This window comes from Mytilus edulis, chromosome 1 (assembly GCF_963676685.1).
Source record: "Mytilus edulis chromosome 1, xbMytEdul2.2, whole genome shotgun sequence".
Classification (NCBI taxonomy): Eukaryota; Metazoa; Mollusca; class Bivalvia; order Mytilida; family Mytilidae; genus Mytilus; species Mytilus edulis.
This window is the reverse complement of record NC_092344.1, coordinates 79,042,403-79,057,485: the sequence shown is the minus strand read 5'-3', so window position 1 is coordinate 79,057,485 and position 15,083 is coordinate 79,042,403. Positions and strand designations below refer to the sequence as shown.

Sequence of the window (15,083 nt, the reverse complement as noted above, 5' to 3'; positions counted from 1 at the left end):
GGATTAAAAAATCAGCAATCTAGATCATGTTCTCTTGAATATTAGATTGATTTTAATGCAACAGATCATGAATATTGGACGGACAAGTTTCTGGAGCCGCATTTTCTAACAGCAAAAAGTGCAGCAAATTAAATTTTAATCTAAAAATGGGTGAACACTAAATGCTTTCTAAAATTATCATCAATGTAAGTAAATAAAGACAGCTAATCACTTCCTATACAAGATTAAAACTGGCCATACGACCCAAATTTGATATGATCTGAAATCATCTTAGGATAAACTATAAAGGTCAAATTACATATAAAGCAGATAGTAAATTTATATCAGCTGATAAACAAATTCATATATCTACATTAGATATATTTATAAACGTGTGTAGAATTTTAATGATGATTTCAGCGTTCATGGTGCGACTAAGCTCATGGCACAAAAGCTGTTAAATATGAACCATATGACAAATAATTAAAACGTTCTGCTTATAATTAAAACCGGTCAGCCACCCAGTCTCTCCGATAAATGACCGGGACATTAGCCTTTTTCGTTTGGTATATAAGAATGGTGCTGACGCCAACCAGATCTACACTTACCTATTATAAGACTTATCAGTGTTAGTCCTATCAGAGACATATAATTGTCTCTGGTCCTATGGTATCATGTGAAACCATAATTGCTGGCCGCATCATGCATGCTCGGTCTATCTATTCACGGATATTTCCATGAAAGCTACCTCGACTCTTCATCTCAACGGAATATTATACCGTTCTGATAAGTTTTAATTCATATGATCATTTATATTGAAGTTTTCTTCTTTAGTCAGTCCAAACAATATTTATTTGCCAAAAAAACAACAACAATGAAATATATTTTATAGTTTTTTTCATACTGTGTTGTTACATCACTGTACAAGGTTATAAAAGTTAGGATTGAGTCCTCTAATACGTTTTTACTCCACTACATTTTTATGTGCCTTTCCCAAGTCAGGAGTCCGTAAATAAATTCAGAGCTTGTCGTCATTGTTTTGTTATAAGTCAAGCTGGTTTACATACATATGTTCCTTTTAAGTATGTGCAGTACGAATCCTGTTTTAATATTTGCTTGCATATGTTCTGTGGTCTATTTTACGGCTTATTGAATTGTTTTATGCAAGTCTTGTATCACTTAATATTCTTGCATGATAACGGATGTACATTTCGTTTGCTTCAATTTTCAAATTTATCCTTTTTAATCTAATAGAGCATACTAATTCTTGCATCTTTTCGTCTTTGTGTTAAAGATCTCCATATCATATATCGGGCTGCTCGTATTTATACCACCAAAGGTCCTCGGTGTTTCTCAAATCTCATTTCTTATATAGATTAGACAGTTGGTTTTCCTATTTGAATGTTTTTTTACATTAGTCATTTTTGTGGTCATTTATAGATCTTTATAGCTTGCTGATCGGTGTGAGCCAATGCTTTATGTTCAGAGAAGGTCGTACTTAGACCCGGGGCTACAATGGTTTACTTTAAAAAAAATTATGACTTGGATCGAGAGTTGTCTCGTTGGCACACAACTTCTTACTTCTAATTACCTTTCGTTTTAGATCCCGATTGTATTATTGACTTTAGTACATATGTTATATTGGTGAACATAGTCATTTCATTTGAGTTCGGTGTTCTCGATAGCTTCTTTAGTTTATGCTTATATATATGTGTACTCTGTCTCTATTTTTTCAGTTCTTCGTATCATGATTATGTATGACAATATTTCTATAGACCATTCCCGAACAGCTTTTAGAAGATTTGAACCTGAGACTATACCATCATCATACGGATTCAAGATGTTTATTAGCCGTAATCAAGGACTCTCAATGGGTATACACTAAAAAGTTAACAATTTCACATTGTTTGTAGGCTTCTTTTTTTATATTTATTTTATTTTATAGTATAACAAAACTATAAAAGATATAGTTAGTTAGTGCGCATATAACTGTACAAAACGGGAAATATAAATATGACACTGGTATATTCTGATACAACTATACAGTCCATTCTTTTAATGTGTTTGAGCTTTTAATTTTGAATTTTTCTTGGAGCTCAGTATTTTTATGATTATTTTTTTATATTAAATCGAAACAATTCCATAAATGATACTACATTAATATTAACACTTATTTTTCAAGATTATATTGGTACTTTTAGTTATTTTACGGAATCCTCAGATGAATCCGACAACGGTTAAAAACATGGATTTATACATTCATAACATCCTTGTCTGCAGTGCGTTTGGCCAAATATAGTCATGATCAATATTGTTAAAGATATAAATTGACTTCGTTGTAAACATGTGCAATTTTTGTTTGTAGGTTGTCAATAATCTTTTCTAACATCACCACAGTCATAAATGCATTTAATTCGTAGACAATAGGTCAATGGCCTTCATAGTTAAAACGGTAAAAACCGTTCGAAACAATTGGAAGAAATCGTTAGCTGCTGGTGTTGCTGTGTATTTTGTTGGAAGATTTGCAGCTCGAAAATATAAGTGAGTTTCCAATTGAAGGTCGTGATACTCTCTTGGCTCTGCATCTTATCGGCCAATAAAAACTGATCACCACAAAATTACACAATAATGTTGAAAGTGGCCTTTAAAACAGTAAATGGATCAACTTCATCAAAAGTCATCCACAATATTTCATTTCTGGAATCATGCCTTTCACCAAAAAAAAGATCATCAATTTTGCAGACCTTTATAACGCTATTTATTAAATATAAGGCACACTTATACTACATAAACACGAAAATATTAAGATTTACCAGAAAAAGAAAAAAAAAGGGACTTTGGAAAAAAGGGAGAGGGCTTTAAGTACCTATGACTTTTTATACCTTTTTCTGAAATTCTCCACACCATGATAAAATCTTTTACAGAAATTCATTCTACAACAGTTTTACATACTTTCAACCAAGCTCTAGATGCCAGTGATTTCGTGTGTTTGTTCTAGTTGAATCTAAACAAGGAGATAAAAAGACAATATTTTTTTCATTAGATAGTCAATGAATAAAAGTACTACTGTTTATATAAAAGTATAATCTGACTTCAGAAAAATAAAAAAAAAGTGGAATACAAAAAATCTCTATTTAAGTAATACATGTATTTCTTTATTTTTTCAGTGAAGATTTATTGAGAAGAGAGTTTTGTAAAGAAGCAAAGGTAGGAACTTTATTTGTGGAGGAAACCGGAGTTCCCAGAGAAATCCACTGACCTTGGATAGGAAACTGACAATCCTAGTCAATTAAGATTGGAGTTAAGTCACACTTGATTGCACCTGAACGAGCTAGGTTTGAACTCGCAACCTCAGTGTTGACTGGCTAGTGATTATTGTAGGAACTACTTAGACAGCCACTGAGGCTTTTCATTAATTTTTTATAATTTTTTATAAGTTAACACAGATATATTTTATTTGAGATCTAATTAATAATTGTAACACATCCATTTGTTTATTTACAGAAATATGGAAAAGTAAAAATAGGTGTGACAGATAAACCAAGAAGAATTATAGTGTTTTTGAACCCAGCTTCTGCATCAGGGTATTTATATTATGATTTTTAATGGGTAACAGTTTATTTTTCATTGATTCTGTACCGTTACTTTTCTTGATATTAAATCTTGACTGAACTTGGATTTCTGAAATGTAGACATCAATTTCTTTTCATTTTTAAATCACTTATGTCAAAGTTCAGATAATAAAAAACCATGTGTGCATAAATTGGTCACAGCTTTAAACATTAAGTGACAAGTACAAGTGGATGGTGCCCTTTAAATGACAATAAGCCATAACTTGGTTATAGGTCTTAATGCCAATTTGCAAAGCACCAGCTTGAATAGAAATAACAGTAACTAAAAAAATCTTAATAAATTACCTTTTAAGGGGGCTCACAGGTCTTAATCAAATTTTTTAATTAATATAGGATTTCGCTTTATTTTTCTATAAATGAACTTTATCTTATACCTAATAGAAAAATGAAATAAAAAAATGGGGTCACCGTTCATTTACTCTCACAATCTGCCTTCGAAAGAAGCATAGATTTTTGTAAAGGTACTTTTTTCTGTTGAACTAATAAGAGAAATAGAGGTAATATCGAAATAAAAAAAAATTGTTGTTACAGAAATTGCTCAAATTTTACAATAGTTAAGTTTAAGTACAGCTTATTTGAAAATTATATAAAAAAAAAAAATAGGTCACCCATGAGTTAAAAAAGATATTTCAATTTTAATGCCAAAAATTGGAATTTTTGCACCAAAGTGAGATAATTTGGAGCTTTTCCAATGATATCAACATTTTAAAAGTCATCTGGGGCCAACACAACTTGATTTTTTTGAATGATTTATGTACCATATGATAAAGTTACAACCACTAAAGGTAAGAAATAAGATTTGTAGTAAAAAATAAATGTTTAATTTTTTTCTGAAATTTTTATACCCTCCTTTATACCAGTTTTCATGAGATAAAAGAAATTTTGGTCCATATCGCTCTCTAAACTACAGCTGAACAAACATAGTGGAATTCAGGACAAAACCACAACCAAAGAGCAAAAATCAGCCTATAGAGGCCTCCAATGGGTCTTCAAAGTAGTGAGAACATCCTACATCACAGGCCAACATTAGTTTAAATATATAAATTTTGAGTTTCCATTCAGCTAAGTTATATCAACACACAGAGATCACGTCTTTTGTTATTGTCAACATTATATACCTTGTCCATGTTAATTAGAAACTCCCTGCAAAACATTTTCCCACATCTCATTACACTAGAACTGATTCTTTTATAGGACAAGGGGTTGTGCACCTGCAATTTAAATTTATTTAGAGCAGCTTTACAGAATTCCAACAAACTTGCACAGAATTTTTATTGGAAATAAAGTTTTAAGCTTGCTATTTTATCTTTTGCTTTTAGCAATTTTTTGGGATTCGATTTAAAAAAAAATTGGGGATTCCATTCCTGTACCAAATCACAGACTACACAGTTTCTTTCTATTTTACCTTACTTTTAGATGGTAGATGATACACATCTTTGGAACATGTTCACTTTTTTGTAATAATATTATTTTATTTATAGAGGAGCCGTGAAATCTTTCAATAAGAATGCTGCACCAATATTACATTTAGCAGGAATAGAAGTTAATGTAGTAAAGGTATGTTATTAAATTGTATTGTTTTCACAGAGTATGATTATATGGTTGATTGATTTTAAAAGGGTCACCATTAAACCCTTATCTGGTTTAAAACACATGTAAAAACTCTGGTATATAACAGTTAAATTCGTCCAAATGCAATACCATTTGTTCACACCAACATAAAACCTTTCAAAATCAAAATTTGTGCCAATGTAGGTCACCCATCATATCCAGAATTGAGGTTGAATTGAAACTAAGAACATGGACTGGTATTCCTTAGACCAAAGATTAATAGCAAAGATACAATAGTAGGAGCTAAATGTCAAGGTAAAACTTTCAAGTGGTAGCCCTGATAATATTTTTGGTGGCCCAGTGTTTTATGAAACAAAAATCTGCAAAAAATAGTTGCTCATCCAGGTGCCATGGCTTCTGGGCACTGTAAATTTTCTATCCTTGGATTTAAACGTTAGATATAAGAACATTCAAGTATGAAGATCTAGTTACATGTATCTAAACTTCAGTAGCATCCATGGAAGAAATCTTGTAGCATACCATTGGAAAGAGAAAAAAAACCCAATAGAAATGCAAAAATATATATTGATTGATATTTTGCCAGATTTTTATGAAATTTATACTAAAGGTTTATATCAGCAATGTCTGGCACAATGCAATTTTCTGTATCATTGAAAAAAATCAAGAGTTACGTCCCTTGTAGATTCTAAAACACATTTGCAATATAATTGCTCTTACGTGAGCAATTCTTGTCAGATATATATAAAATTTATATCAGGTTTTAATGTTATACATGTAACAGCAATATCTCAGACAAGTTAAAAAATCAGCAACAATCCACTATTTATAAAAAGCTATGTCCCTTGAAAATATTGATTGTATGGGAAATTGCATTTTGAGTGCTCTCAAGCGTACTTCTGATCATTTCTCACTTAATTTTATTATATAGTTATAAGGAAAGGAAAACATTACTGCTTGGATAAGTAAAATATGTGCTTCAAAGGGAACATTGGAATTTTGTTCTTTATTTAATATAATTTTAACAGACAGAATTTGAGGGACAGGTGAAGAAGTTTCTAACAGCTTTAGAGAAACATGAAACTAATGCAGTTGTAGTGGCAGGGGGAGATGGAACATTACTAGAGGTAAATATTTTTATAAAGTTGCTTGATTTATTGTTGTTTCCATATATAACTTCCAGTGGCAAAAATTTCTTCCATACTCAGGACACAAAACTATTGATACAATTTGTATTTTCTGCAAGGTAGGAAAACATGGATGAAAGGTGGGAAATTATTTTGCTGCTTGAAAATGTAGTGGTTGGAAAGGGGCATAATTATGCAACCTACAGACCCCAAAAAGAGTTATTCTAATGATAAAATAATTAACTTTTGTGTGACAATTTAATTTAACCAACATCCTAATGATCCACATAATTCATTTGAAAATTTGTCTGGCATATAATGAAATGCATCTATCCCTTATTTTTTTTCAGGCAGTGACTGGTTTTATGAGGAAGGATGATATGGTACGTTATATAAGTACATTTTTCATAATATATGATACAAATTATGTAATAAAGAGAAATACAGAGCATTAGCTAATGTCAAGCTGTCAATATGTTTTTTGATGTATCAGAGGTATCTGAAAAAGGGAGTTAAAATTGCAGATAAAGTCTGTGTTAAGGCCTCTTTCTTCTTGTACAATTAAATAATTACCTCTTACAGTTATTGAACTATTGCTTACATGTCTTTCAATATTTTAAAAGACCATTAAACAAAAGCAAATACAGTAATTGATATGTATTATTATACGCAACTCAGTTGCGGAGGGAATAATGTTTTTGACCAGTCTGTCTGTCTGTTCGTCAGTCCTGTTTTTTGTGACACCACAACTCCTCTCAAACCACACAACAGAATTTCATGAAACCTTTTTAGATGATAAGGACATAGTATGTAGATGTGCATATCGACAGGAAATTATGATTCAATTTCTTATACAATTTGTTTTTTTACAGTTATTTTATTTCTCCAGTGACAATGTGGGGATGTGGGGTATGCGCTCACTAAGTTTCTTTAGTTACTGCTATCTTCAGTCATGTAGGAACCATGATTCACCCAAATTTCAAGCAGATTATACAATATTTCAACCAAGAAATAAGAATAAAAGTGGATTCAATGTGTTTGTTACATTTGTCCCAATTGTTAAATATGAATAAGAGGACACACTATTATCTTTTAAATTTTTTATATCATTTGAAGCAGTTACCATATCAATGTTGTTTTATATTATTCAATTTTAATGAAAAACAGCAAAATTTATTAACAACAAAAGCTTTTATGCCACCCTGTTTCCAATCAATACCGATAGTGTTGCATATTATCAATTTTTATGCAAAAATGTCAGGTAACCAATACAGACTCTATGAATCCTCTGGAACTTTTGTTTCCACATAAGTTTTATTAAGAAATTAGAACAATTTATAACTGATATATGTGACATTGTCCATTTGATTAATTTGATATGTATTAAAAATTTCTTTTTCTTCAGTCTTTTCGACAAAGTGTACCATTAGGAGTTATACCTCTTGGAGCAATGAACAGATTTGCCAGACTATTGTTTGGAACAGACAAGGATGAAGTGAGGTACATACATACTTAGTTAAAATATTACTATATTGACCATCAGTATAAAATAGGACTAGTTATTAGTATCTAGTAAGAAGGATAATTATGTTTTAGCTAAGTATATATGTAATCTAGATATTAGTCAAGATATGAGGCAGACTTAAAATTGAGAATGGAAATGGGGAATGTGTCAAAGAGACAACAACCCGACCATAGAGCAGACAACAGCAGAAGGTCACCAACAGGTTTTCACTGCAACGAGAAATTCTCGCACCCGGAGGCGTCCTTCAGCTGACCCCTAAACAAATATATACTGCATCTGTTAGATCCTGTATCTCTAGATTAATTGTATAGATTCATTTAACATAGTCACCAAATTTTGATTATTTAGTAAGAGAACAAAAGTTTAAGGGTTTAAAAAAATTTCAAATAAAATCTTTGCTTAATGATTTAAATGACTTGATAGTTAATAAATTCAGTTGTTTTCTGACGTGAACTTCCCTGAAAAAAAACCCATTATGAATATGATATTTCTTGTGCAACCTCTTTTAATTGTCTGACAGAAAATTTATGAAATTCTCTTCATATTGATATTTTTTATATCCTAGCTTATTATAATAGGAATTTTGTCTCTGTAGGATGCTATTAGAATCAGCCATGGCAATAGTTAAAGGAGAAACAAAGAAAATTGATGTCCTTGGCATTCAGGTAACACTTATATAACTGACACAATACTGTTTCCTTATGCATTCAGTTTACAGTTTACCTATTATGATCAAACTAATATATCAAGTAACACTGCTTATAACGCTATTTACCATGTCCTTAGTATCCAAACATTGCTTTACTAAATAGAATTTACTCATTGATATGCCCTGATTATTTAGATACAAAACTTTACTTATTCCAACATTTCAGTTTTCCAAAAAAAATGATAACTTTATTTATTACAGTATTTGCAAATAATTATGCTTCATATGCAAGATAAATCTGATAATTTTATTTTACACCAACAATAAAATCTCTACTGTATTGACTGTTTTTTGAAATGCATGTGACATTTAGTAGTAAGAGTTGTATTGATATGTGTTGGTGGGTAGACATGTCTTCCTGCTCAGTGTGACCATTTTAAAACATTTAACCTAACATTCAATATAATATACTTTTACAAAGCAGGTTACATAAATCTTGTCAACAATGTGTTCTCAACTTTAGTATTACAGATATAAAATATAAATCTAGCCATAAACTTATATTGGGTGAAGATGTAAAATCTGCCTAGTAATCTGTGAGGTTGTAACTTCCCAAAGAGTGATTGTGAGTGTTGTTTGTGTCCAACGTTTTCATTGAGCTTACACTCTCCTGTTGAATATAATTTATGTATGATATCTATTATTATAGCAATCATCTGTCTTTGTAGGGAGAAGATGGTAGAACATCCTTTTCTTTATCTGGATTACAGACAGGTGTTTATAGAGATGCTGAGGCTAGGAAATCTAAGTAAATATCTTGTCATTTCATTTATTACTAAGCTGATTTTCAACAAAAATGTCGGTTATTGATTTGGGGATGTACAGTGGTTGGTCGGGCCGACAGGCAGCAGCCTAATGTTGTCCAGGCATTTACTTATGAACCATTCAACCAAACCTTTTCAAATTTTTATATGTTGTTACTGATGACAAAAATGAAGGTCAAAATTGATATTGAGGATTTTCCCTTTCACCGTTCAGGAGATATGGTTCTTGTAATATTGAAAAATGCTAGGACACAAATAAATATTAATAAATCTGGTTGGCTGTTGCTCTGACAGCCTCTTGTTAATTCTAACATATAAGAGTGATTTTATCATCTGTAAACATATTTTAATGATTGGCTAGCTACGCTCAAGAAACCACTGTATTTATGTTTAAATATCTGAAATATTTTGAAGTCATAAGCTTCACAAAATGTATGTCTTGTTTGTCAGAATTGCCACTCTTCAATTGATTCCCATATTATATAAATCAGTTTAAATAAATTCTTCCTGTAAACATTTCATGCATATTATTTTCTGTACAAAAATATATCTGCATTATATAAGGGTTGATGTTGTATTTTACCATAAGTAGATAAGCAAATTTGAAAAGTTGTGAAAAATTATGAAAACTCATATTTATGACAGATTTATATTCAAACAGATATTGGTACTTTGGCCCATTAAAACATCGCTGGACCCACGTCAGAACTGTGATGAAAGAATGGCCACCAGTATTTAAAGCAAAGATCAGTTATGTTTTAGCCACAGATGAAAATACAAAACCTGTTTATACATCTCAAATCAAGAAACAATCACCTGCCCCACAATCTAAAAGTTGGTTTAGTTTTCTATATAAGATGAAGCCAGCAGCACCAGGTATGAGTTTTTAATAACTTAATGTATGTTAAATAAATTCTAACACAAGCATCTAGTAGAATATTATATATAACATCTTGCGACAGTTTAATTTTGATATTTAAAACTCAAGTCTTGCCTAGCATTTTAACATATTCAAGTGCTTAATATTTAACTGTTAGTTTTGAAGAAATATTATATTGCTTTAGAAAGCTTGGTGAAATCTATTTTTCTAATGATTCTAACAAGATCTAAAAGCAATTTGTAGTTTTACTATAATCTGAGAAAAAAATAATTTTGTGAGACATCATAAGTCATGGTTATGGTTGCCTATTTTCATGATGTTAAAATAATGAAATTTGAAAAAGAGCAGGCTAATGCTGCTACAAGGCAGGGCTTGCACCTGCAAAGTGCAAAATGGAAAGGGATTAATATAAGTTGCAATAACTGGTTTCCACATCCACTATAAATAATATGTTTAAACTAAACTAAACCAAAAATGGGTCATCTCAGGTACTCTAGAAGAATGTTAGGTTTGACATTGAATTATCAATAGTTTGGTACTTATATCAATAGTTTGGTACTTATATCAATAGTTTGGTACTTATATCAATAGTTTGGTACTTATATCAATAATTTTGTACTTATAGATCCCAGATACAGTGAAGAAGAAATGGATGACAGTTTAGATGAAGAAATAACAGAAGAAGTAGATACAATAGAATTCTGTGTCAATTCATCAAATCTAAATGACCCCTCCGAGGTGAAGAATCTGTTAATATCATAAAATGTAGATTTACGATAAAGATCAATGAGACAGCAACCCAATGAAACAAAAAAGCAAAAGACAGCTAAGGTTTTAAATACAGGACGCCATTTTAAACGGAAATTAAAACAGAATTTTCAAGTAAACTGATACATTATGATATTTTAATTGAAACTTGTTTAATCATTTCATTTGTTATACTATCTGGCCTAGTCTCAAGCCAATTCACTAAAATATACAATTATGAAGTAGTTCAAGATTTTATAAGTTTTACAGTAATTATAAGAAAAACTCTTTAAATTAAAGAAATTAACCATATTATTTGAATTTCTAAAAATTTGAAAATTAATAATTATAGATAATATTCAGTTATAATGTTTAAGTGTTTTATGGACAAATTTCTCAGTAGAGTATCTACTTAAGAAAAGTACAATTGACAATCATTACAACTACAACAGAGGCAAATACAATACTTTGCTTGAACCTTAAGTTTCTTTCTTTTCTCCTGTCCATCAATTCTGTTGATTGTTAAAACTATTTGTCATGTCAAAGATTTATTCCATGACTGTATCTTGAAACAAACAATTTATGTTATATTAGTGAATCAATTGAACTTGTTCACTCAGATTTATATTAGCAGATACATTTAATTAAGTTGCTGGGAAAATTGCCATCCTATATTTTTGTTAATACAACACTAATATCATGAATATTTCAACTTGTGTGTCAATATTTTATGGGTATGTCACAAAATCTCTGTGTTTACTCATATTGATTTGAAAAGGTACACATAACTCTTAAGTTTGAAAAGATAAAATAAGTGAAGATTTGTTTTTTTGTAGAATTTGAAGGGGTTTGAGTGTAAACTAGGACCATCAGAACCCAACAAAATGGATGTCATCAAAGAAGGGTATGTTCTGTTACAGTTTCTGTACATTTCAATGTTTTTCTTTTGGAATTTACTGTTGATGTAATGAATAATTATGTTGTATTAATACATTAAACAAAATAACTGTGTGCATTAGAATATACCAAAAACAAAGAAACAGCACTCTATCTCAATGTCACTGAAAAACTTCAAACAAATTCCTCAAGGAATATGAATATAAGTATTTTGAAAACAAATGCAATAGATATTTCAAAAGGTCAAATTTAGATTTGCAGTTGTTACAAAACTCAGATTACAACACATTCCTTAGGATCAAATTGTTGACTTGATATTCTATTCTTAAAAGTATCATTTCAGGCTAAAAAAAAAATCTTTCCTGTGTTATCATTCTGTTTTTAGTAGAATTCAATATTTTATGATATATTTGTAGTTGGAGAAGAATAAATGATAAAAATTTGCAACTAGGATCACCTACAGATAGATCACTCATTGTTAAAAAGATAAAGTTGATTCCTGAAGTCGTCGTAGATCAGGTTAGTTAAACTATGTTTCGATAAATGATGCAGAGTCAAATATTTATTAGACCAGAACAAAAAAAATATATATTAATTTATGGAAGTAAACATTTTTTAAAGAATTTTGGTATCCATGAAATTATATAAATTCATAGTATTCTATCTCTGTTCCTAGCTTTATTGAATCACTGTCAAGTCAAAACTTGGTATTAAAAATATGTGCTTTGAAAACAAGCCTTATTCCCCCCTCAATAACCCCCTCCTCCAAAAAAATACATACACTTTATTCCATAAGGAACTACCGGTATTTTTTAATACGACCCAAATTTTTTTTGTGTCGTATAATGCTATCATGTCGTCGTCCTAAGAGGCATTTAGATTCCAGACAATAACTTTAGTTTAAGTAAATGGATGTCTATATATTTTCACCAGAAGGTTCAATACCACTAAAGGAAGGTTGGGATTGATTTTGGGGGTTATGGTCACAACAGTTAAGGAATTAAGAGCAAAAAATGGGCCCCAATAAGCATTTTTGTAGTTTCCAGACAATAACTTGTGTTTAAGTGTATGAATCTCTCTGAAATTATACCACAAGTTTCCAAACCACAAAGGGATGGTTAGGATTGACTTTGAGGGGTTATGGCTCAAACCATTTAGGAATTAGGGGCAGAAAATTGGGGGGGGGGGGGGGGGGGTCTGGTTAATGAACAATTAATATAATTTAAAAGCAGTGTAGGGGAGGTAATCCAAATATACATTTAAAATACAATGTTGTCTATGTTTTGATTTACCTCCCTTACACTTCTTGTAAATTATGTATAAAGAAATGTCAGGTTTTGGACTATTTTCAAAAAAAAAGGAGGGGGAGGGTCAATAGACAACAGCATAGTGTATTGCATAGAAGCAAAAAAGGGGGTTAACCTTTTTAGGGGAGAGGGGGGTGGGGGTTAAATTGATTTTTTTTGGGGTGGGGATCAATTCACAACAGCATAGTGTATTGGACAAAAGCAAAAAATATATATAAGTTCAAATCATATAACTAATTCTAAGTTCTTTGACTACAGTTATTCTGTGTCAGAAACCTATTGTGTGTCAAATATTTAATTACAATTCAAATTCAGACCTGTATCAAGCGCACATATTGCAGAGCTCCAGATAAGAATTCACAAATTGGGTTTTTAACCCACCATTTTCAAATATAATTGGGTGATAAAGTTTTTTAATTGCATGATCAATTCCAATTCACCCCTCATGTTAATATCAAATTGGGTTTTTCACCACCAGGCTCCTTAATGTATTGGGTTTTTCATCAACACAATATTGAATATTTAGGCAATAGCAACCCCAGATTTTTTCCATCTTTAATATGTTTCTTTCTTTGTTTAGCTGTTTTATCTGGTTTAGGGTTAGGGTTATTTGCTAGCTGTTTTATTTGGTTTATTCACTGAGGAGCAATTGTAGGTTTAATTTGTGTTCCGTTTCAAACCTTCTGCCAGTTTTGTATTTTCTCATATAAACTGTAAAAAAACGGATATGTGTATTCATATGCACTCGTCTTATACCTTTATATAATAAATTCTGAGACCAGTGTGTATTCATTAATTAACAGTAAAATGAAAAAAAATAGTATATAAACTCTAATTATACTTGAATGGTTTTGTTTTATTCCAATTTTCATAAATCTGGGTTTAGTTGTCTTTTATTAGAACTTTTGGTTTCTGATGCTTTATCATGTCATTATTGATTTGGCCTTTCACTTTTTCCAACTGATTTCGTTTTTGAGGGAACCCTGTTTTTATTAGCAATGTTCTCGTTAAGGTACGCACACACGCCGGTGTGTTCGATGGACGCTTCCTAAAAACACTGGCTGAGTCTTGTTATCATCATAACTTTCCCTCAGCTTTTCAAAAGAAGCAGAAAACATGCTTCTATTCAATATTTTTACCGGACATTCACTTTCGTTTTAATTCAATGTATGTTATGATAAATCCTGAGAAATGCAAAAAAAATATGACTACATGACACACGCTAATTGGATAAATGCAGAGAAGATCGAAATGTTTTCAAAAACACGTGTACCCTTTGAGCAACAGAAAACTCTAACAGGGACCCATTTCAGCTACTTGATGCAGGGATCTATTTTTAGAACGAAAGGAAATTTCCAATTATAAATATTATAAAAATAGTTTACGCGACGACTGTAAACAGATAAGGGTAAATAACGCAAATGGTAGCCAATAAAAGGGTTGAGAACTCATGGTTTTGGCATATTATTGGGTTTTCCTTTGAATTAATTGGGTTATTGAACCCTGCAATGGGCAATTGCATTGGGTTTTTTATTATTTGTATTGCGTGATCACACAAATACGCAGCTTATCTGGAGCTCTGTATTGTGTCCATTTTTGCCCAAACTGTTTAGGGTTGAACCTTTGCAGTCGTATCCAGCTGTGCTCAGCAAAGCAATTTATTTTATAATATTTCTAATATATATAAAGGAACTTCATTCCATGACAAGTAAGCATATTTTATAGTCATTTCAGAATTTAGTGTCTTTGTCCTGAGAAAACTTAATATTTGTATTTTTTATATTTTTAGGAGGAACCATCCTGGTTTGATATTGATGGAGAAAATTATGAAGCCATGCCCATAGAAATTAAACTTTTAAAAAACAGACTAAATGTATTTTATAATGGAAGTATTTCATCTAGCTGATATTGTCATGTGATAGTTATTGAATAAATGTTTTGAATATA

General features: G+C 30.9%; 1 protein-coding gene across 1 annotated transcript; it reads left to right on the top strand.

The window, feature by feature from the left end:
- The first annotated feature begins 2,300 nt into the window (after window positions 1-2,300).
- Window positions 2,301-15,083, top strand: LOC139490899 (acylglycerol kinase, mitochondrial-like). The gene is made up of 14 exons (XM_071278034.1): window positions 2,301-2,520; window positions 3,147-3,186; window positions 3,484-3,563; window positions 5,093-5,168; window positions 6,209-6,307; window positions 6,658-6,690; window positions 7,713-7,807; window positions 8,428-8,497; window positions 9,210-9,289; window positions 9,967-10,181; window positions 10,811-10,923; window positions 11,769-11,836; window positions 12,246-12,348; window positions 14,926-15,083. Exons 1-14 carry the CDS (start codon window positions 2,411-2,413, stop codon window positions 15,040-15,042), a joined length of 1,299 nt encoding a protein of 432 aa, XP_071134135.1. The 5' UTR covers window positions 2,301-2,410; the 3' UTR covers window positions 15,043-15,083.

Bases quoted from the DNA above. Each gene is read 5' to 3' on its own strand.
- LOC139490899 (XM_071278034.1), top strand. From the start codon at position 2,411: ATGGCCTTCATAGTTAAAACGGTAAAAACCGTTCGAAACAATTGGAAG. The intron at 6,691-7,712 runs GTACGTTATATA...CTTTTTCTTCAG, and splicing joins TTATGAGGAAGGATGATATG to TCTTTTCGACAAAGTGTACC. The intron at 7,808-8,427 runs GTACATACATAC...TTGTCTCTGTAG, and splicing joins ACAGACAAGGATGAAGTGAG to GATGCTATTAGAATCAGCCA.